This window comes from Enhydra lutris, unplaced genomic scaffold, assembly GCF_002288905.1.
Source record: "Enhydra lutris kenyoni isolate GAN:26980312 unplaced genomic scaffold, ASM228890v2 scaffoldscaffold2, whole genome shotgun sequence".
In the NCBI taxonomy this organism is placed as follows: Eukaryota; Metazoa; Chordata; class Mammalia; order Carnivora; family Mustelidae; genus Enhydra; species Enhydra lutris.
Window position 1 is genome coordinate 76039030 of NW_019154086.1, and position 25424 is coordinate 76064453.

Consider the following 25424-nt stretch of genomic DNA (forward strand, 5'->3'; position numbering starts at 1 on the left):
ACAATTAGGTTAGTGTATATTTTTCTAGGGTTGTTGCTACACTTTTAGTATTTGGTTCTCTCATTCATCTATTTTTTTAAAAAAGATTTTATCTATTTATTTGACAGACAGAGATCACAAGTAGGCAGAGAGGCAGGCAGTGAGAGAGGAGGAAGCAGGCTTCCTGCTGAGCAGAGAGCTTGATGTGGGGCTCAATCCCAGGACCCTGGAATCATGACCCAAGCCAAAGGCAGAGGCTTTAACCTACTGAGCCACCAGGCACCCCTCATTCATCTATTTTTATCTGGATAAAATGACAAGGTGTACAAACTCACCACAAAAACAAACAAACAAACAAACAATCAAAAAAAAAAAAAAAAAACAAGAGGCAGTGCCAATGGCTATGGACATAATCAATACAGACATTAGTAAGATGTCAGAACAAGAGTTCAGAATGATGATTATCAAGGTGCTAGCTGGGCTCAAAAAAAAGCATGGAAGATACCAGAAAATCCCTTTCTGGATAAATAAAATCCATTTCTGGAGAAAAAAATAGAACTAAAATCTAACCAAGTTGAAATAAAGAAAGTGATTAAGGAGGCACAATATAATTGGAGGCTCTTACTGATAGGATAAATGAGACAGAAGAAAGAATTAATGACATAGAGGACCAAATGATGGAGACTAAAGAAGCTGAGCAAAAGAAAGACAAACAACTACTGGACCACGAGGGGAGAATTCAAGGGATAAATGATACCATAAGATGAAACAATATTAGAATAATTGGGCTTCCAGAAGAAGAAAGAGAGAGAGAGAGGCAGAAGGTATATTGAACTAAATTATAGCAAAGAATTTCCCTAATTTGGTAAAGGCAGCAAACATCAAAATCCAGGAGGCAGAGAGAATTCCCCCTCAAAATCAATAAAAATAGGTCAACACTCCAACATCTAATAGTAAAACTTGCAAGTCTCAATGACAAAGAAAATCCTGAAAGCAGCTCAGGAAAGAGTCTGTAACATACAGTGGTAGAAATATTTGATTGGCAGCAGACCTATCCACAGAGACCTGGCTGGCTAGAAAGGACCAGCATGATATATTCAAAGCACTAAATGAGAAAAATATGCAGCCAACAATACTATATCCAGGTAGGCTGTCATTGAAAATAGATGGAGAGATAAAAAGCTTCCAGGACAAACCAAAACAAAAATAATTTGCAAACACCAAACCAAGCCCTACAAGAAATATTGAAAGGGGTCCCCTAAGCAAAGAGAGAGCCTAAAAGTGACAGACCAGAAAGGAACAGAGACAATATATAGTAACAGTCACCTTACAGGCAATACAGTGATACTCAATTCACATCTTCCAATAGTTACCCTGAATGTAAATGGGCTAAATGCCCCAATCAAAAGACTCAGGGTATCAGAATGGGAAAAACAAAAAACAAAAACAAAAACAAAACAAAACAAAAAACACAAAACACAAAATACAAAAATAAAAAAAAAATATGCTGTCTGCAAAATACTCATTTTCGACACAATGACACTTCCAGACGTAAAGTGAGGGGTGGAAAACAATTTCCCATGCTAATACACAACAAAAGAAAGCTGGAGTGGCAATCCTTATATAAGATAAATTAGATTTTAAGCCAAAGACTAAAGCAAGAGATGAGATAACACTGTATCATACTCAAAGGGTGTGTCCAACAAGAAGATCTAACAATTTTAAATATCAATGTCCCTAACATGGGAGCAGCCAATTATATAAACCAATTAATAACAAAATCAAAGAAACATCAATAATAATACAATGGGGCGCCTGGGTGGCTCAGTGGGTTAATCCTCTGCCTTTGACTCAGGTCATGATCCCAAGGTCCTGGGATCGAGGCCCACATCAGGCTCTCTGCTCAGTGGGGAGCCTGATTCCCCCTCTCTCTCTGCCTGCCTCTCTGACTACTTGTGATCTCTCTCTCTCTCTCTCTCTGTGTCAAATAAATCAATGAAATCTTAATAAAAAAAATACTATAATAGTAGGGGACTTTAACACTCCCCCTCACTGAAATGGACAGATCATCTAAGCAAAAGATCAAGAAGGAAATAAAGGCTATAAATGATACACTGGACCAGATGGACATCACAGATATGTTCAGAACATTCCAACCCAAAGGAACAGAATACACATTCTTCTCTAGTGCACATGGAACATTCTTCAGAATAGATCATATCCTGGGTCCCAAATCCGGTCTCAACTGGTACCAAAAGACTGGGATCATTCCCTGCATGTTTTCAGACCACAGTGCTTTGAACTAGAACTCAACCACAAGAGGAAAGTCAGAAAGAACTCAAATATGGAGACTAAAGAGCATCCTACTAAAGAATGAATGGGTCAACTAGGAAATTTAAAAAGAATTAAAAAAAAAAAACTCATGGAAACAAATTGAAATGAAAACACAACTGTTCAAAATCTTTGGGACACAGCAAAGGTGGTCCTGAGAAGAAAATATATAGCAATACAAACCTTTCTCAAGAAACAAGAAAGGCCTAAAGTACACAATCTAACCCTACACTTAAAGGATCTGGAGAAAGAACAGCAACAAAAGTCTAAATCCAGCAGGAGAAGAGAAATATTAAGTATCAGAGCAGAAATCAACGAAATAGAAACAAAGAGAACAGTAAAACAGATCAACGAAACTAGGAGCTCGTTGTTTGAAAGAATTAAGGTTGATAAACCCCTGGCCAGACTTATCCAAAATAAAAGATAAAAAACCCAAATTAATAAAATCATGAACGAAAGAGGAGAGATAACACCAAAACCAAAGAAATACAATTACAAGAATATATTATAAGCAAATATACACCAGCAAATTTGATAATGTGGAAGAAATGGATGCATTCCTAGAGACATATAAACTACCAAAACTGAACCAGGAAGAAATAGAAAACCTGAACAGACCCATAACCAGTAAGGACATTGAAGCAGTCATCAAAAACCTCCCAAAAACAAGACCCCAGGGCTAGACGGCTTCCCACGGGAATTCTACCAAATATTTAAAGAATTGATACTTATTCTCCTAAAACTTTTCCAAAAAAAAAGAATTGGAAGGAAAACTTCCAAACTCATTTTATGTGGCCAGCATTACCTTAATCCAAAAACCAGACCCCATCATAAAGGAGAATTATAGACCAATATCCTTGATGAACACAGATGCGAAAATTCTCACCAAAATACTAGCCAAAAGGATCCAACAGTACATTAAAAGGATTATTCACCACAACCATGTGGGATTTATTCCTGGGCTGTAAGGTTGGCTCAACATCCACAAATAAATCAATGTGATATAATGCATTAATAAAAGGAAGAACAAAAACCATATGATATTCTCAATAGATGCTGAAAAAGCATTTGACAAAGTACAGCATCCTTTATTGATCAAAAATCTTCACAGTGTAGGGATAGAGGATACATACCTCAATATCACGAAAGCCATCTATGAAAAACCCACAGCAAATATCACTCTCAATTGGGGAAAACTGAGAGCTTTTCCCCCAAGGTCAGGAACACACCAGGGCTGTCGCTGCTATTGAACATAGTACTAGAAGTCCTAGCCTTAGCAATTGGACAACAAAAAGATAAAAGGCTTCCAAGTCGGCAAAGAGGAAGTGAAACTGTCACACATATTATCAGATAATACGATACTTTATGTGGAAAACCCAAAAGACTCCACTCCAAAACTGCTGGAACTCATACAGGAATCCAGTAAAGTGTCAGGTTATAAAATCAATGCACAGAAATCAGTTGCATTTCTATATACCAACAGCAAGACGGAAGACAGAGAAATTAAGAAGCTGATCCCATTCACAACTGCACCCAAAACCATAAGATACCTAGGAATAAACCTAACCTAAGAGGCAAAGAATCTATACTCAGAAAACTATAAAGTACTCATGAAAGAAATTGAGGAAGACACAAAGAAATGGAAGAACATTCCATGTTCAGGGATTGGAAGAACAAATGTGAAAATGTCTATGTTACCTAGAGCAATCTACACATTTAATGCAATCCCTATCAAAATATATTCAATATTTTTCATAGATATGGAACAAACAATCCAAAAATTTATATGGAACCAGAAAAGACCCTGAATAGTCAGATGTTGAAAAAGAAAACCAAAGTTGGTAGCATCACAATATCAGACTTCAAGCTCTATTACAAAGCTGTGATCATCAAGACAGTATAGTACTGGCACAAAAACAGACACATAGGTCAATGGAACAGAATAGGAGTCCTGAAATTGACCCTCAACTCTATGGTCAATTAACCTTCACCAAAGCAGGAAAGAATGCCCAATGGAAAAAAGACAGCCACTTCCAACAAATGGTGTTGGGAAAATTGGATAGCCACACGCAGAAGAATGAAACTGGACCATTTCCTTTCACCACACACAAAAATAGACTCAAAATGGGTGAAGGACTTCAAGGTGAGACAGGAATCCATAAAAATCCTTGAAGAGAACACAGTCAGCAAGCCCTTTGACCTCAGTCACAGCAACTTCTTCCTAGAAATGTCGTCAAAGGCAAGGGAAGCAAGGACAAAAATGAACTACTGGGAATTCATCAAGATAAAAAGCTTCTGCACATCATAGGAAACAGTCAACAAAACCAAAATACAACCGACAGAATGGGAGAAGATATTTGCAAATGACATATCAGATAAAGGGCTAGTATCCAAAATCTATAAAGAACTTATCACACTGAACACCCAAAGAAGAAATAATCCAATCAAAAATGGGTAGAAGACATGAACAGACATTTCTGCAAAGAAAACATCCAAATAGCCAACAGACATATGAAAAAGTGCTCAACATCACTCATCATCAGGGAAATACAAATCAAAACCACAGTGAGATACCACCTCACACCAGTCAGAATTGCTAAAATTAACAAGTCAGTAAATGAAAGGTATTGGTGAGGATGCAGAAAAAGGGGAACACTCCTACACTGTTGGTGGGAATGCAAGCTGGTGTAGCCACTCTGGAAAACAGTATGGAGGTTCCTCAGAAAGTTGAAAATAGAGCTATCCTACAACCCAGCAATTGCACCACTGGGTATTTACCCAAAGATACAAATGTAGTGATCTAAAGGGTCACGTGCACCCAAATATTTATAGCAGCAATGTCCACAATAGCCGAACTATGGAAACAGGCTAGATGTCCATCAACAGATGAATGGATAAAGAAGATGTGATACACACACACACACACACACACACACACACACACACACAGGAATACTATGCAGCCATCAAAAAAACCCTCTGAAATCTTGCCTTGCAACAATGTGGATGGAACTAGAGGGTATTATGCTAAGCAAAATAAGTCAACCAAAGAAAGACAATTATCATATGATCTTTCTGATATGACTAATTTGAGAGACAGGGCAGGGGGCTGTGGGGGATAGGGAGGGAAAAAATGAAACAAGATGGCACTGGGAAGGGAGACAAACCATAAAAATCTCTTAATCTCAGGAAACAAACTGAGGGTTGCTGGGGGGTGGGAGGGAGGGAGAGGGTGGCTAGGTTATGGACCTTGGGGAGGGTATGTGCTATGGTGAGTGCTATGAATTGTGTAAGACTGTTGATTCATAGACCTGTACCTCTGAAGCAAATAATACATTATATGTTAATAAGAAAAAAGAGAGAGAGAGAGAGAGAGAGATGTAATCAAAGATAAAGAGGAAATATTGGGATTTATCCTAACCCCCTTTCTCTCTTCATCTCAATCTCTCCCTATCATTTTAATTTCCTCTGTTCCTAACCTCCCATTCTTCCTTTACTATTTTAAAATATGAATTTCTTCTCATTTTTTTACATTTTTCAAAATATGCATTTCATGTATCATATAATGTACTGGTATGATGATCAAGACAAGTTGAGAGCAAACAATAAACAGAGTTGTTTGTCAGATTACTTTCCTCATAATCCTTGCTGCTACCCTTCTATCTTTTTTTCCAAAGGAGGTTCTGGACTTTTAGAACTTGTTCGCAAATAATCAGAATAGTGATTGCTTTGGGTCGGTGGCAGTTATGAACTGTCTTATTATGCTATTACTGTCTATGTTAGAAATTTTCTAAAATAAAAAATGTTAAAAAGAAATCTTCCTAAGAAAACTCCTCAAGTGTGCTCAACAAGTTATTTTGGTGAACATTTCTTGAAGGTGAAGTCTCAAAGTAAGTAATTATCTACCATTTTTTATATTTATCTTTATGAGACTTGGAACGTAAAAAGTAGTCCGCTTGTATTTGGGGTTTTATATCTTGATCTCACCAAGAGCTAAGGTGGAAAAAAAAAACAGATGTAATTTTTAGTGAGATCCCCGGGACCCCTCAATTAAACAAATTTAGAAGCCCTGAATCAAATTAGCTAAGGAACAAAGGTCATCTGTGTATTTTTTTTTTAAACATACAATAATTTGCATAAAATATCAAATCTCAGGATCTACATCCATATTTATCTTTCCATATTTGTAATGTTAAGTCACCTACCTTAATGCCTATAGTTTCCAGTCTCTTTCGGACTAGATTTTTCAAAAGGAAATCATATAAAGCGCAGTTCCTTGGAAAGTCACCTTGTGTCCACAATGGTTCTAATCACCTTGAGTACTACAATCTGAATTTTTGTGATGTGTTTCCTTTCGCACTTTTGTGATTTTAATCCCATTTAAACAGATCCAGAAAGAATATACTCCCATTCCTACAAAGGGCAATCTTGTTTTGCATCCGGTGGAAGCCTTCTCTATCAGACATGCATGTAATGTGGGCTAATTTCCTTTTAGTCTGTTGCAAGGCCAATATGCCACAGCCACACTGGGAACAAGGTAAGACTTAGACACAGCTTCCAGCGTTCTCAGTACTGGGAGTGGCATAATGTCTCATCATTGAGAGCTATCTCTTAGGAAATATGCAGGATATTATGTAACTTCTCCTAATCTATTTGGGCCTTTGATTTTCTAGCCATGACCAAGAAATGGGCAGGGTTGTAGTGTTTACCCTAGATACTGATACTTCTGTAGGACTTGAACTTTACTATTATTTTTGAAGTCTGGGTTTGTACAAATGTTTTATTGTGGATCAGATGATACTTTTAGGGAATTATTCTGAATCCATATTAATTGTACTTTAATGATTTGACAGTTTGTTAGTAAGCTGATATATGCCCTCTTGTCATAGAGAAGGGGAAATGTGAGCATAATATGAGATAACTTTATCTCAAAAATTTGAAGTGATCATTTTGGACAACTGGATGTATTGTGTAATAACTGTTTAAAAGAAGTTCTATAGATCAAATTTTCTAAAACTAAATATACCATTTTTAGAAGATAACCAACTCCCTGTTATTTTTTAAAATTGACATAAAGTAACTATGGCTGGTTAATTCATTCAGTAACTTAGATGCATATTTTATTTTTCTAAGATTTATTTCTTTGAGAGACAGGGAGAGCATGTGCACAAGAAAGAATGTGGGAGGAAGCACAGAGGAAGAGGGAGAGAGAAACTTAAGCAGACTCTGTGCGATAAGCATGGATCTCCTGACTGTGAGATCATGAGCTGAGCCAAAACTAAGAGTCAGCCACTTAAACCCCTGTGCCACCCAGGCACTCCCTTAGATGTGTATTTTACATTCAGTTTGTCTTGAAGGGAATGCCAGTAATTCATTTTTTTTTTCTTCTCTTAAGGTTGAGTGTTCAAAAAGTATTTTACGAAGTATCTTTCTTTCATATACAAGGTAAGTATTTTGTTTCTGTTTTAATTTTCTCCAGAAGAAAAATATAGAGGTCAAATCTTATATGGTAGAATTCTAATTCTGGTAACCATTTTCGTTCATTCATGGGAGAAGACTTCAAAACAGATTCATGAGGCCAATCTCATTTTTGCCCATGAGTGTTTCTTCCTACAACTCCAACTAGAAAGGGGGAGATTTCTGTAGATTTTTCTCATAATGCTCCAGGTTTATTCGAGGTGCCAGTGTCATCCTGGCTTTTAAAGCTATGGTTCTACCATTAACCAGCAATGAAACAACTGTTTTACTTGGCAATGAATTTTTCTGAAACTCAGTTCTTGTTAATCAGTTTCAAAAGTTCAAATGAGTGTAATAATATTTATGGATAACTGATAAAGAAGAGACACTTCATCTAACTATTCTAAAACCTCACTTTGAATTTATTCAGACAGGTAGAAAGTTATTCTTGGATCAGGTATCTCTTAAATGTCATCCCACAGGATTGCATTGAAAGGTACTACAAATATATGCTGTACGGATCTTGTTATATGTATCCTGACTCCATTCAATACATACATATTTGTTTGACACTTGTGGATTCAGAGAGGAATTCTCTTTCTCTCTTGGCTCTCAGTTCCAGAAAATGTTAGACCTATTTCGTACAGTGTTTCATGGATACAATAATTAACTGATTATGTCTCTCTCTCTTTGTAGTAGCTAAAAGTACTAACAAAAAAAAATTGTCAACCACCATTAGGAAATGTGAAAGACTTTATGAAAATAATTCACTTGTTAATCTCACTTTGGGTTTCATCTTATTTTCTTTACCAATTTAGCTGTGTTCCAAAATCATTACCTTTTATATTAATCAGTATTTTTTTAAAATTAATACAAATCCTTCCAGCACATAATGAGTTGTCAGAGTCCCTCTCTTTCAAAAACAAAAACAAAACTGGACCTAGACGATTATTGTTTAATGGCTCAGGAATGTTCAAGTATCTATTAAGATTAATACCTTATAAAACAAATAATCCTAAAGTTTGTATGGAACCACAAAAGACCCTGAATTAGCTAAAGCAATCTTGGAAAACAAAAACAAAGCTGGAGGTATCACAATTCCAGCTTTCAAGATATACTATAAACTGTAGTAATCAAAACAGTATGGTACAAACACAGAGATAGACCCATAGATCAATGGAACAGAATAGAGAGCCCCAAAATAAACCCACAATTATATGGTCAATTAATCTACAACAAAGAAGGCAAGAATATATAATGGGGAAAGCCTCTTCAATAAAGGGTGCTGGGAAATCTGGATAGCTACATGCAAAGGAATGAATCTGGATCACTTTCTTACACCACAAACACACACACACACACACACACACACACACACAAAACCTCAAAATGGATTGAGGACCTCAACGTGAGATCTGAAACTGCAACAAAGGAGGCAAGAATATTCAATAGGACAGTTCTCTTCAACAAAAGTTGTTGGGTAAACTGGACAGTTACATACAAAAGAATGACACTAGACCACTTTCTTATACCATATGCAAAAACTCAAAGTGGATTAGGGATCTAAATGTGAGACCTGAAACATAAAAATCCTAAAAGAGAGCGCAGGCAGTAATTTTTCTGCCATTGGCCATAACATATTCCTAGATGTCTCCTGAGACAAGGGAAACAAAAGCTAAAATAATCTATTGGAACTACATCAAAGTAAAAAGCTTCTGCAAGTGAGGGAAATAAGCAACAAAACTATTGCAACCTATTGAATGGGAGATTTACAAATGACATATCAAACAAAGGGTTAATATTGAAGAAATATAAAGAGTTGATATAACTCAACACCCAAACAACAGCTAACCCAAAAAATGGGCAGAAGACATGGACAGACATTTCTCCAAAGAAGGCATACAGATGGCCCAAAGGCACGTGAAAAAATCATTACTCATCAGGGAAATGCAATTAAAAGTACAATGAGCTGTCAGCTTCCACCTGTCAGAATGGCTAAAGTAAACACCACAAGGAACAAATGTTGGCAAGGATGTGGAGAAAAAGGAACTCTCTTGCACTGGTGGTAGAAATGCAAACTGGTGCAGCCACTCCGGAACACAGTATGAGGGTTCCTCAAAAAGGTTTACTACCCTAAGATCCAGTAATCACAGTACTGGGTATATACCCACAGATAATGAAAACAACAAATCAAAAAGATACAAGCATCCCTAGGTTTATTGCAGCATTATTTACAATACCCAAGATATGGAAGCAGCCCAAGCCTTCCATAGATGATAAAGATGTGGTATAAATACAGAATGGAATATTATTCTGCAATAAAAAAAGAAATTTTGTCATTTGCAACATAGAACTATATCCTCTAGATTGGTGTGAGTGAAATAAGTCAGAGAAATACCTGTCATAGTATTTCACTCATATATGCAATGTCAGAAACAAATAAGAGAAATGAAAAAACATACTCAACTATAGAGACTTGGTGGTTATCAGAGGGGAGCTAGGTAGGGATATGGGTGAAACAGGTGATGGGGATTAAGAGCACTGAATAATGTATAAAATTTTTAACACACTGAGCCACCCAAATAATGTATAGAATTTTTAAATCATTGTTTTGTACACTTGAAATATAATACCAAGTTCATTATATTTGGATTAAAAATAAAGATATAATTTTTTTAAAAAAATAAAAATTTAAAAAATTTTAAAAATATTTAATACCTTAGAAGAACACCTTATAAGAATTATATTGCTGAGTCCAGTAAAACAATTAGTAAGGAGTAGAGTCATCTCCTTTGAAAATTATTGAGATAAAATCTTTGGTCACTTTTACCAAGTGATGATTCTATAACTAATTCTATATTTATATTTATTCAACTCTATATTTAGTTTCCTATACTTTAGAAGAACATTTAGAACTAATTTGCTTATTTCAAGAGAGCATCCAGTAAAAAAGTCACCCCCTCTAAAAATTATTAATGTTAAGTATGAGATCACTTTAACACTAGTGATTCATTTATTCCTCTAGATAAAACCTTGAGCTTTTACCATGTGCTTGGCACCATGTCAGATTCTACATATAAAAAGTTAGGTGAGGAAATAAATCCCAGTCTGGTGAAGTAGACAGATACATAAATATATTATTTAAATATTTTAAAAACCATTGGTATGTTCAAAATACCAGAGAATAAAAGTTTAAGAATTAACAATACCAGATCTTTTCTCTTATCTTCACCCCATCAGATATATCTTTTGAAAGGAATATGGGAGATAGACTGTTTTGGAGAAAAATAGTTACTGAGAACATTAGTTAATAATTTTTAAATAAAAATTTAAAATAAAAAAATTTATATTATTATATTATTATATTATATTTTATATTATCACTGTCTTTGAATAATCATCAACAATATGAATACTATTATTTCTGCAATACTAATATAATGAACTAAAATATAGCATTTGTCAGTTGCAACAAGGTCTCCCACTTTCTTTCTTATACAACAAGCTCATGAGCTGTGAGGTACATCCTGCATAGTTGTGAAATTTATCTTAGGCAATTTGGGCTTAGTTTATATTCTATCTATTATTCATAAATACAAAATTACAAAAAAGAGGTAGGTAGGGGAAGAGATAGCAATCTTTTGCAAATCAAATCCCAGACTAAAATGTTTTCTTAGGGACTCCTTAATATTTTCTATCTAATGGAATTAGAGTCATAAAATCTAAAAATTTTATCAAAATGTGAACATAAGTTATAATCTTCTATATCACCTATACTTATTAAATGTCAGTTCATGGTGTTTGATATAACCAGGTTTGCCTTTAAATAGTAAATTTGTCTCTTATCTAACTTCTTTTGTAGACATTCCTAGCCTATTAACTGCCATGTTCTATAGCATGTGCCTCAAGCCAGGAATGACTAAACCTGATGAGGTATCTGAGTCCAGGGTGATTAATCTCCAGGGTGACAAGCATGAGGCTTTATCCCCAAGCAGAAATGATATAATTAAACTACTGTGTTTCTGATTCTCTATCATATATCTTAACATGATTTTAAAACTTTGAAGATTTAAAACAAAACTGAAGTTAGAAACATGTGCTTGAGCATGCATGCATGCGTATATCTCGTTTCTTGTCCTAGGAAAGCCATGATTTAGCCAAACTCATGAGAGAACATAATTCATGAGGTAGGGAAAAGGTGTGCAAAACAGAGGAAGAAACAGATAGACGGTGGCAACTGTAGACAAAAAGAAGCTAAGTCACTATGAAGCCAGTTAATCAGTGAACTCTATCCAGAGAATAACGTTTATGGCTATAACTGGGTTCCCTTGTGTTCCTTTCACTTTGTCATGGTCAGTAAAACCTCATAATAACCTCTCTTCACTTGAGAGTAGGTTGACTGAAACTCAGTGCCCTTAACTAACAATTTGGACGTGAGAAGTCAACTTTCACTTATAGCCCTTCCTAAGAACAAATTTTATACTTTGTGCACTATTTTTTTTTCTTTTTAAGCTGAATCAAAAAGATTACATGATCCAACTGAAAAAAAAAAATTTACCTGACTCTAGGTGTGATACCTCCAAGTACTCACTATATTTGCGTAGGTTATAATATCCTTTCTTCTATTGAAGACTGAAAGATTTCTTCTATTTTCTATTTTAAAAGGTGTTTTATTGCAGACCCAAAAATGATGATAAAAGATAGCAGAAAAAAAATTTTGAAACTCACCTATTGAACTATAAGAAAATAAAAATATCTATCCATTTGAGTAAATTCTATAAGCAGCAAGCATGACTCCTCTGAGACACCTAGGATGATGCCATTTTCTAGTCTTCAAACAATTTATTTTCTGGCCTCTTGTAGCACTGAGCACATGTAGGAAAAATCAGCCTGCCCCTCATGTACTTGTGAAAATGAATCACTTGCATCAGTAAAACATTTGTGTTGAGAAATTAGCTTTCTGAATATTATGTTTCTCTGTACTATGTACTACAACAGTTCTCTTGATCAGTTTTCAACAGATTATATTGTTTTCTGAGCCACGTATCATTTCTGGGTTCTAATTATCCACTAGGACATTCACAAGGTCCAATATAATTAATTTATTCACAAAATAAAGAATAATTGGGAATTTTAATTTGTTTCTCTCTTCCTTTTTTTCTATTTTTTTAGGTTTCTCTTCCATTACTCCTCTCTCTTCTTATTTCTCTTCTTTCTTTTCTCTCCAAATATTCTTAATTGTTACACTTCTGCATAGTTCTCATAACCAGCATGTAGAACAGGGTCTGGAACATCATAGATGCTTAGTAAGTCTGTTCTTAATTAATTAAAATAATGGCATATTCAGTCTAATAAGTAGACTCAATCCATGTTAACATGTGTAACTTTTGGGCAGTTGTCAATTTGTTACCATTTTTCTTTGTAGTGGATTTCTTTTTAAATTCTCCTATCAAGGTGCCTGGGTGACTCAATTGGTTAAGTGTCTGACCTTGGCTCAGGTCATGATCCCAGGGTCAGTCCTGGGATCAGTCCTATGTCCATGTTCAGGAGCTAAGCAGGGAAGTTGCTTCCCCATCTCCTTCTGTCCCTCCCCATGCTTGTGCTGTCTTTCTCTCTCATAAGTAAAATAAAATAATAAAACAAACAAAACAAAATAAAATAAAACTTCCTATCATCACTCTCCCAAGAAACTGAAGATGTTGGTCTAAACTCTGAATAAGTGAGTAGTTTCTGTTTTGGAAGCATATAGAAGTTAGAGATAGATCATCAAAGACAGACACACTAAAAGTACATAACAAATCTTTATCTGGTGCAGTTCTATTGTTTTATTACCTTTTTCCATTCTCATTGATTACTATTATCACTTCTTTTCTTCTACTCAGAATTATATTTATCCTATATTTGCCTTTCAGTTCTTCTTTTCACTAATTTCTTTAAGCATAGTAATCCTAAGTGCAGCCCAACTAGATTGGAGTTCCATACATCAGAACTTCCCAAAGATGAGAGTTCAGATATATTTAACTGTATATAAAAAAAGAGAAGAAAGGAAATGGATGATATAATTTTTAAAAAGACTAATTAGGGTGCTTGGGTGGCTCAGTCATTAAGCGTCTGCCTTCAGCTCAGGTCAAAATCCCAGGGTCCTGGGATCAAGGCAGACATCAGGCTCCCTGCTTGGCGGGAAGCCTGCTTCTCCCTCTCCCACTCCCCCTGCTTGTGTTCCCTATTTTTTTGTGTCTCTCTCTGTCAAATAAATTAAAAAATAAAAAGACTAATTAAATTAAAGGGGTGTCTGGGTGGCTCAGTTGGTTAAGCATCTAGCTCTTGTTTTTGACTTAGGTTGTAATCTCCCAGTTGTGAGATTGACCTCCCCTGCTTGCATGCTGTCTCTCTCTAAAATAAATAAATCTTAAAAAAAAGACAAATTAAAAAATAACTGAATTAAAAAATACATCAAACTATTAAATCGCTTCTTAAAATTCATACATGATCATTTCATATGAATTTCATGAAAAAAGAACATAATTAAAAATTACCTATAATTACCAGGAAAAGGGAAATTATGAAATAGTTTCATCTCCTATAGAGTCAAGAAATAAATTTATAATATAAAATGGTCAAGAAGAGAAATAGAGCTTTCTTCTGTGGAAAAAAATAACAGGAAATGAGAGATAAAACAATTTATAAGAATAAATAAAGGCATGAAAGGTGATATATTAGAATAATTTATGAGTCAACATTGTAAAAAGACATGAATATAAAAAAGAAATCAGAGAATGACTTCTACAATAACAGCATAAGAGACTCTGCAGACTCCTTTTCCAGTGAAAACATCCAGAACTAGTGAAAACTATTTAAATATAAACACATTTATATTCTCTAAAAAATGTGCTAATAGTACACAGCAAGTTAAGAAACAATTCAAGAAAATATATTAAATCTTAGTAAGAACAAAAGGGTCTATGGTACTTAAGAAATGACCTAGTCCCTACCATCACCCCACCTCCAACTCAGCACAAGGGAAGCTTGCCTCCTGGTGAATGTAACCAAGAAGATGGGACCCTCCCCCCAACTAGTACCCTTCCAAAGGCTACAGTATTTTCACAGGAGAGCCAGGCAGCCTCACTCCAGTATTCCCCTCACTCCTGCTCTTGATTTCAGACACCCAATTCCAAATGAGTATGGCTAAGAAAGTGGGGGGTCTCTTTCTCTACCCAGTTGGGACTTATAGGTCAAGAATACAAAGACCTTCATAGGTCTTGCCTCAGTTCACTCATAAAGTAGACATTTCAAGCCAGAGAGGCAAGTTGAGAAAACCAGGGGTGGCCACCACTTCCCCAGCACCCTGCTTATAAAGTGAGAGTAAATGTAACTTCAGAAGAAGTCAAACATTTTGTCAAAGTGAGTTCAGATAATTTTCACTCTTCTTCATGAATATCCTCTTAAAATCATTAAGTCACCTTAAACCAAAAAGTAAACAGACACAATTAAATGCACTGCCATTAAATGAAAGTATTATTCAATTATTTAAAGGTGGTGGGGAAGAATATCAAAAAAGAGAAAAGAGAGAGTTGCTGTGAGAGAGAACTCCAAACATCTTCAGTGTCTCATTGAGTGTTCAGCAAAGAAAGCACTGATTAGCTGGGACAAGAACCATCTAAAAGGATTAGAGGAAATAGCACATGATGCCTACACCCGGCTGGAAATAGTGTCTGTTCTAACCAGTCTGATTGGAAAAACCTCATAGCTGGCACTGTGGGCACTCAGAAGGATTTTACCTTAGCAATGGGAAAACAGTAATTCCTGGAATAAATACTGCTCTGGTCTTGCCTAAGAATTTTTTTCTAATTCTGAAAGGATTAAACTCTTTCTAAGCAACTTAATCAGAAGGAGATGTAATAATACTTATAGAGATATGAGAATATTCAGCATCAAAAAAGTAAAATTCACAATGTCTGGAATCCAGTCAAAAACTACATTCAAAGAAGCAGAAAAATGCTATCTATAATGAGATCAACAATCAATCAAAACTGACCTAGAAATAATACAGCTGAAATAAAAGGTAAACATACTGAAAATACAAAACAACTCAGAATATGTCCAAAACCTAAACATATGAAATTTATGGAAGTAATTCTTTATAATCTTCGGTTAGGCAAAAATATCATGCATATAATACCAAAACATGATTCATAAAAGTTAAAAATAAGTAATGATAAAATAAAAAGGTTGGACTTCATGAAGTAGTTCAGCCACTTTGGAAAATAGTTTGGAAAGGTCTTTAAAAATTGGACATAAGGGGGTGCCTTGGTGGCTCAGTAGGTTAAATGTCTGCCTTCCCCTCAGGTCATGACCCCAGGGATCATGTTCTGCATTGGGCTCCCTGCTCAGTGAGGAGCCTGCTTCTCCCTCTGCCTGCCACTCCCCCTGCTTGTGCACTTTCTCTCTCTCTCTCTGAAAAATAAATAAAAATCTTAAAAAAAAAAATGAACATAGGTCTGCCATATGACCCCACATTCTGTTCCTAGTCATTTCCAAGAGAAATAAAAGCATATACACTTACAAAGAGTTTTACAAAAATGCTCATGACTGCTCAATTGTCATGGCCCACACTATAAATAACCCAAATGTCTATCACCCAGGAAATGGATAAACAAAGTATAGTACAGATCCATACAATACAATACTTATCCACAATAAATAGGAGCACCCTTTATATATGCAACAACATGGATGAATCTGAAAATATTTTTGTTGAGAAAAATCAGAAGAAAAGGAATATTAAATGAGTCTATTCATATAAAATTCCAGAAAAAGCAAACTAATCTATAATGACATAAATCAGAACAGTGGTTCTGATTTGAGCATGCAATGGGGATTGGGCAGAGAAGGTCAAGAGGACAGGATTTTTAGGAATATGAACAAACATTTGTGGATGATGAATATATTCATTATCTTGATTGTGGTGAGGTTTCATCACTATATAAAAATGTGAAAATATACCACACTGTCCACTTCAAACATGTGTATATTGTTTTCTGTTTATTATATCTCATTAAAACTGTTTTTAAAAAGTAAAAAAAAAAACAAAAGAAAGTTTCTCAATTTATTAGCTTTTATCAACTATTCACACTCACATGAAACAATTATCTTTTTCTGTAAGATGTCTTATATATCTAATAGTGTGACCTGCAGCATCTTGAAGGGATATACTTCACAGCATTCAGAAACTTCCAGATTGTCCATGTTGTCACACACATGGGCACACACACTACATACAGGTATTGTTACTATTGTTTTTTTTTCTCCTCTAATATGTGTCCAGCATGATCCACATTTAAATACAAGGACATTTCCAAAGTTCCAAAGAACCACAAAAAATCATTGATTTATGGTATACAAGTTTAAATATTAATACTTTTGGTTAATCCTTATCAAATCTGACACAGGGACATTAAACTTAGGGGACACAAGTCTTTTCTTTTTATTTTCTTTTATGTTTAGCTTCAGAGAATTCACAATCCCTGTAGTAGATATTAATATTTCTCTCATTTATATTAAAGTTTTCTAAAACTGATGTCAAATGAAGCATTAGACCGAATCTAGTTTTGCAACACCAAACAGAATATATAAATTAGATATATAATCTACCATTTTTCAAAGTATATTTCACACAATTTAATAAAAAACAACAACAAAAAAACATGAAACCAAAACAATTATGTGGTCAAAGAATACTGCTAAGAGGTTGGCTAATGGAATTTTTGCACTGATTTTCAGATATGTGAAAATGCTGAAGTATATTTTGACTCAGTTTTACAGTATCTCCTTGTAAGAACAGACTCATAATGTACATGGAATATTAAGAATAATTTTCTAAATTTAGTAGATTGGAACCCCTTTCCTTTGTTTCCTTGGATATCTACCAATACTTGGCTTAGTGGCCTCTAATCCTGTGGATTCTCAAAAAATAATGAGCTAAGGATCACCAGAGGTACATAATAAACAGGATTTCTAGGCCTAACACCCAGGAATTCTAATTTTAAAAGTCTGCATTGAGACCAGGAATAGGATTTTTTTTTTTTTCTTTAAACTAGCACCTCAGGTGATTTAAATCCAGGCGATCTAAAGGCTACTTTTTAAGAAACACAGCATTCAGAAATTCACTCTCATGCTTCCACATGCTGAAAATTATTTACTAACTGGTCTTACAGTAAAATTACACTACATTTAGCCTACTTTAAAATGAACTGTTGCATTATTTTTGATTGACGTTATATTGTATGTCAAAAACCCTGTTCACCCAGGGAAACACAGCTCAAGTCAACTTAAGCCTGATGGGCAAACATCTGAAACACACAATGTATAATAAGTAAATAACACTGGTAGAATACAGGCAATACTATTAGGTACCGACAAGCTTCAATGACTGACCACAAAGTCAGGCTTTGCTGGATATGCACGTCCTTCATAGAATAATTCCAAGGGTAGGGAGCAAGTACTGCACACATGAAAAGCTATGACTATTTTAAAAGGCTGAAACTAAAAATGTACCTCACTGTGAAATGATAAACCTTTGTATGACTAAAATCCCTTTCCTAGACATTAAGTCACCTAACTCCAAAAGCCTAATAAGCTTAACTTTTAAATTCTACATAATTACTTCAACTTCAATATTTTAATAAATACTGAATAAACTTCATCATATATTTCTGAACTGATTTTTCCTAATGCCTTTTATTTCCATATGTTCATTACTCGAGTCATTCAGACACTGGAGATATTTATATTGTCTTTGACCTTTGTTTTTATTTCATTTCTCAGAGTCATTCACCAAGTACATCTGAAGTCTGTCTTCTCTTTCAAATCCATCTTTTTAAAAACAAATTTCATTCTATTCCAACTAAAAATTCCCTTTTATCCATTTGGTCAGTGTCTGAAACAATCCCTTAAATCCTCTTCCAGCTTTCCACTGTCTCCCCAAACTCAAGTGTTAGATCTTAGAATACTCAAGTCCAGTCATTGCCAGATATATGATCATGAGGAATTACTCTGCTTTCTAGATCTCAGTTTTCTGTTATTTCTACAAAACGAATTATCCTAAGCTTAATGGCTTAAGTCAACACACATCTATTATGCCACAATTTCTATGGATTAGGAGTCCAGAGAAGGCTTAGCCTGGTTCTCCTGTCAGTGTTACCAGGCTGAATTCAAGGTGTTGGCTGGAGCTATGATTCCCATCTGAGTTTAAGGGTCTTCTTCAAGCTCACTGGTTGTTGGTAAACTTATTTCCTTGAGGCTGTATGTCCGAGATCCCCATTTGTTTACTAGCTGTCACTTAGGAACTGCTTTCAGCAACCAGAGTTCACCTACAGCTCTTTGCCCCATGACCCCTATAGACAGTGCACCAGATTGCGGTTTACTTTCTTCCAGGCCGGGAGGAGAACATCTCTCTGACACTTCATTCCTTTACAAAGATCTCACCTCATTATATCAGGTTTGCCCTTGACAATCTCCCTTTGATGAACTCAAAAGGGACATAATTATATCTGCAAAATCCTTTTTGCTATATAAGGCAACATGATCAAGGAAGTGATACCACATACACTACACTCACAAGTCCCTCCTACACTCAAGGGGAAGAGATTATACAAGGATGTGGGTCATTGAGGGTTGTCATGGAATTCTGCCTAATACCTCAGTGTAAAAGCTAGTCAGCTGGAAAAGAAATCTGAAGATTTTGTGATAGTAACTGCTCAAACTACAAATAAATAACCTTATACATGAAGTGGCAAATTAATAAAGTTTATAAAAGTTTATAAAGTTTATATAAGTTCACAGGGAGCTGGTAAATTTAAAAAGGCAATGTTCATCTTTTTCTCCACACTAAATGACAAATATTCAGACATCCTTGCTACACAGAAGATTAAAAGCTGCAGTGAAACCACCTATGGTTTTGAATACAGAGCTCTCCAGAGGCACCAAAGGGATTTCTGAGTTAGACTCATGGCGGGGGGATGAGGAGGGGAAGGATAGATGAAAATTATGTTTTATTCTACTCTCTAAAGCTTATAGATAAAAAAAAAAAAGAAGTCTCAACCATTGCCAACAGAATAAATTAAAAACCCATTAATATGGAGTAAAAGATCTTCCAAGATTTAATTGGCCCTGGTCTTCCTGTTTACCTCTCACATCTATATTACACAGAAAGTTCCATGGTTACCTCAAATATGCTTTTATTCTGCATAAATACATAGTTTCTTTCCTTAGAATGCTCTACTACTTACTTGTATCCACAACCCATAGAATGAATTTCATTCATGTTTAAGGTCCACTTATTTATTTAACAGCTATTTACTGAGTTCCTACATTCTTTAATGAACTGTTACATCTTTACCTCTCTCATAAAGTAGAGCTGCTCTCTGCTTCATTTTTGTTTGTTTGTTTGTTTGCTTGTTTGTTTTTGTACAAAATCTATAGCCAGATCATGTATCTATTATGATACTTGTTAAATATTTTTTAAAAAATATTTTATTTATTTATTTGACAGAGAGATCATAAGTAGGCAGAGAGGCAGGCAGAGAGAGAGGAGGAAGCAGGCTCCCCACCCAGCAGAGATCCTGATGTGGGGCTCAATCCCAGGACCTCAAGATCATGAGCTGAGCCAAAGGCAGAGGCTTAACCCACTGAGCCACCCAGGGGCCTCAATACTTGTTAAATTTTTTTTTTTAAGATTTTTATTTATTTATTTGACAGACAGAGATCACAAGTAGGAAGAGAGGCAGGCAGAGAGAGAGGAGGAAGCAGGCTCCCTGCTGAGCAGAGAGCCTGATGCGGGGCTTGATCCCAAGACCCTGAGATCATGACCTGAGCCGAAGGCAGAGACTTAACCCTCTGAGCCACCCAGGCGCCCCTAGAAGGAATGATTTTGTTTTATTTGTTTCTATTTCTAGGACTAATTCAGGGATTGTTACAACTCATTAATTATGGTATGCTGAAGATAGTAAAGATGATAATAATAGTAGTAATAATCATAATAATATGTAAAATGGTTTTAGTGATTCCTCATTCTGTGAAAACACTTTGTATACATTGGCTCAAACTATATCCTTGCAACAGCATTTTGAGATGAGGATTGTAAAAGCTCAGAGACAGAGGCAAGACTTTTATACAAGTTACTGCTGCTTCTCAACTTTTTTTCTCTATACCAGTGTGGTCCCCAAACAGGAGCATGTGACACAGTGTTGACAATGTATGTTCTGGGACTCCAACTGAGATCTACTCCATCAGAAAATCTGGGGTCAGGGCCCTATAGTCTGAGATTCAACAGGCACTATAGGTGATGATGTCTGCTCAATCTGAGAAGCAGTGCTCCAGAATCTAATATGGAAATGTCCTGGCCAAGAAAATGTGATCTCTAGGACTTGCAAACAACTTTTACACAGAAACTTGAAAATTAAATCCATATGTTAGGTAGTGATAGAGGAAAAGGAAAACAAACAGAGAAATGACTCATCCTGAAGTCAGAAGTCACATTGATGTTCCATGCATCCATTATACAGAGTCTAAAACTTAACACAGTGTCAGTGTGCTGAACTGGCCAATGCTTAGTTAAAACATAAGCAAAATTATCTTCTCCCTTGACTGTAATAACCGGGATTTATATCAGTTGCACATTCCTCTTTAGAGGAAAATATTCTCCATAACTTGTTTATCACCCCAAAGACATCTGAAACATCTCCAGGTCAAGGTTCTTGTTTTCTTCATTTGGATCTTCACTCATGCATGATAGAACTCTATGTAATTGGGAAGCATTTTTAACAATTTTGTATTCAATTTAATTTGATTTGATTTGATTAGGTTATCTTTTCCCATTGCTTTACACTAGGGTATATCTTTTTAAAAAGTGTCAAGTGATAATGTAGAAAAAATTGTTGAATGGTAATAGGAAGTCAAATTTTGATCTTTGAAAAGACAGGAGTGCAAGATAAGGATGGAGAGTTCCTTTCAAGGAGGAGTGTTTGCTGAGGGATTTTATTTTATTTTTTTTTAAGATTTTATTTATTTATTTGACAGACAGAGATCACAAGTAGGCAGAGAGGCAGGCAGAGAGAGAGAGGAGGAAGCAGGCTCCCTGCTGAGCAGAGAGCCTGATGAGGGGCTTGATCCCAAGACCCTGAGATCATGACCTGAGCCAGTGGGTTAAAGCCACCCAGGCGCCCCGAAGGAAGAATTTCAAGCAGACTCCACACTAAGGCGCTCCTGCTGAGGGATTTTAGAGTGAACTTTCACTTAGCATTTCTGCAGGACAGCAAGAGTAATGACTGTGCATTTGGTTCAGAGTACCTCACACAGCATATTTGCATATACACCTATAAAAATAGTTTAATGCACTCAGGAAGCTCACCGTATAATTGTGAAGACAAACTATATCAACATGCAAAAGAAGAGTTATTAAAAAACTATGTAGATGAATGCAAGTTTAGGGATAATGAGTGCTCTCTCAATGGCCACCCATAAGAGAATGCAGAAATAAAGGAGGCCTCACTACTTCTGAGAGGCGCACAGAGACTTAGGCTGATTCTGTATATGGTTTTCGTCTTGATTTCTTTTCTAGTCTTGACTCAGATGATTTTCAAGTATGGGTTTTATAGGATCAAACTTTTTATGTTTTTACATATAAACAAAAGTCTCCTGCTCACCTAGGATAGAACTGAATCTGGCATTTAGAGCAGAAGCCATATTTGTCAAAAAAATAAGGTATATCCTCAAATATGAGTACATTATAGATGTCTCATCAGGCTACAGTGGTAAAAACAATCAATCAATATTAATGAAGTACCTACTATGTTAGTCTCTGACTTCCCTGGGAATATGAGACAAACCCTCGAAACACAAATAAAATGCTAATAGGGAGCAACAAACTATGTCAGAACTAGGATTACAAACAACTGAAGGAGAGTACTTAAGAACATTCTAGCATAAACCATGCCCTTCACACAGAAAGACATATGTGATGTGTAAGAATTCACTGACGGGAGCTTTCTCACAGGCCAAGGAAGTTGGATTTAAAATTTATTCTACAGGTTAGGGCTTTTGATCAGAAGTATGTAAATAGAAAAAGTGGCTGGATCAGAGCCTTAACATAGTGTGGTAAGCTCTGGAAGCAGTGTAGAGGGTCCATTTAGCAAAGATCTAACCAAGTCCAGACATGCCCAAACAAACACATCCTAAAGGCAGAATTAGAATGGGTATAACTAAGCCCTAGCAGTATATATGATCTGGTTAAATACTAACCTGAAAGTTTAACTTAGCATAGCAACATGTCTAACTTGTGTCCTGGGTCTTGTATTTCTTCAAATTTTGTTTAATAAAATGTATTTAATAGAAGATCTGTAATGAAAGTTGTGATTAGAGATAAATTACAGATAAGCCCTTGTTTGGGGAAAAATATACAGAAAGAATAATTAAAGTAAAAAAGAGAATAACTGAGTGGATTTTAAACCTATAATTTCTTTCTTTTTAAACCTATAATTTCTTATAATAGAGGTAATCCTGTATTACATTATTTTTATCATATGATCCTATACTGTATTATCATTTCTGTTTTTAATGGCCTGTAGGCCCATTAATAAGAATTATTATTAATCTAACATGAGATATTTTAATTACAAGTTAAGATAATTAGAATGATTTACATAAATCTATCCCTTAGCAGGTAACCTTGAGAATAATACGTCACTTCTATGTACATAGGAAACATTTTTAACAATCATCGTAAACAATTGTATTTTTTTTTTAAGATTTTATTTATTTACCTGACAGAGACAGAGAGATCACAAGTAGTCAGAAACGCAGGCAGAGAGAGAGGAGGAAGAAGACTCCCCACTGAGCAGAGAGCCCGATGCGGGGCTCGATCCCAGGACCCTGAGATCATGACCTGAGCCAAAGGTAGAGGCTTTAACCCACTGAGCCACCCAGGTGCCCCCAACAATTGTATTTTAATGTGCATCTGACATCAGGTCCAAGATATCCATACGTGGAGTTAAAAAAATAGAAACAAAACAAAACAAATAAACAGAAATTACTACTAACCTCACTAGATATCTCCCCTATAAACTTATTCCCCAGCTAAAGAATGTGTGTATGCATTTAAGTGTTTAAGTGTTTAAGTGCATGAAGTAAGAGCAGATCTGTACTTAATATTTAAACTACTGTGCATTTTTACTGAGATGAATATATTTTTTGTACTCTGTGAGAACTACTAAGAATCAGATTTATTGATGTGTAGCCAGTTTTGCTCTTAGAACTTTATAATTCCAGAAACCAAGAAATTGCAGACATAATTCATGGAATTTCTCTGTCTGTAATCTAAATACTATGCAGGAGTTTGGAAATAATAATATCTAACATGTACTTAGTGCTCACTCTTGCCAAGCATGAATGTAGGTGTTTTTAATACATTACCTCATTTATTTCTCCAACTTTGAGATACATAGTATTTTTAGATTTGTTAGACAGAAGAGGAAAATGGGGCATACAGAGATTATGTTACTATACCTTGTAGAATTACTAAATTTAAGAAATGGGTAAATCTGGTTTAAATTACACTTAATCAGAAAGTGACTGTGATTTAAAAAAGAAAATGTAAAATGTCTTGTATCAAAGACTTCATTCTAGCTTCAGCACATCAGTTTTGACTTGGGGACCTTTCCCCATTTTTTACCTTTGATCTCTTTGTCATTTTTGAACCATCTTATATCAGCTGCAGGTTTACTACCAGAGGTTTTACAAGTCAGCTGCATCAGGTCTCCCTCCATGACTGGTGATGAAAATCCGCTAATTTGAGGCTTCTCAGGAACACCTGAAATTTAAGCAAATGGCACGATCATCAATCTCCAGGGCTGATTCATTCTTAGGACTATTACATTCATAAAGCTAAAATGGGTTGTTAAGTGACAATATCTTCAATCAAAAATAGTAAAGTGTTACATAATAAAATAAACCATTTAAAATATCTATATAATGTATATAGATATAAAAACCATGTGTATATGTAATATATACAAACAGAGATATATACATATGTATATTGAGTAGTTCTCTCTCTTTATCTGTGGGAGATACAGTGCAAGACTCCTAGTGGATGCCTGAAATTGTGGACAGTACAGAACCTATATATACTATATTTTACTCCTATACATACATACCTAAAATAAGTTTAATTTATAAATTAGGCATGGTAAAAGATTAACTGACAGCTAATCATAAAATGGAACAATTGTAACAACATGCCATAATAAAAGTTATGTGAATGCAGTCCCTCAAAATACTGTACTGTACTCACCCCTCTTCTTGTGAGGATGTGAGAAGATAAAATGCCTGTGTGGTAAGAGGAAGCATGGCAAATGACGTAAGCATTGGGATGTAACATTAGGCTACTATTGGCCTGACAATAAGTCAGAAGGAGGATCATCTGCTTCTAGACCACAGTTGATCACGGGTAACAACTATGAAAGGTGAAATTATAGATGGGGTTGGGTTGGGGAACTACTTTACGTGTATGTGTGTGTGTGTGTGTGTGTGTGTGTGTGTGTATTATCCAGAGGCATTTAAAATGCATTTAGTTCAAAGTAGCTCTTAAAGCTTTACCTACA

General features: G+C 35.4%; 1 protein-coding gene across 2 annotated transcripts in view; it reads right to left on the minus strand.

Moving 5' to 3' along the window:
- LOC111148594 (cell adhesion molecule 2) overlaps window positions 1-25424 on the minus strand; it is a 1205598-nt gene that overhangs the window by 148155 nt on the left and 1032019 nt on the right. For both annotated transcript variants that reach the window (XM_022505305.1, XM_022505297.1), the window contains one exon: window positions 24494-24631. In XM_022505305.1, coding sequence (XP_022361013.1) covers window positions 24494-24631 — 138 coding nt within the window. The remainder of the gene's footprint in view (window positions 1-24493; window positions 24632-25424) is intronic.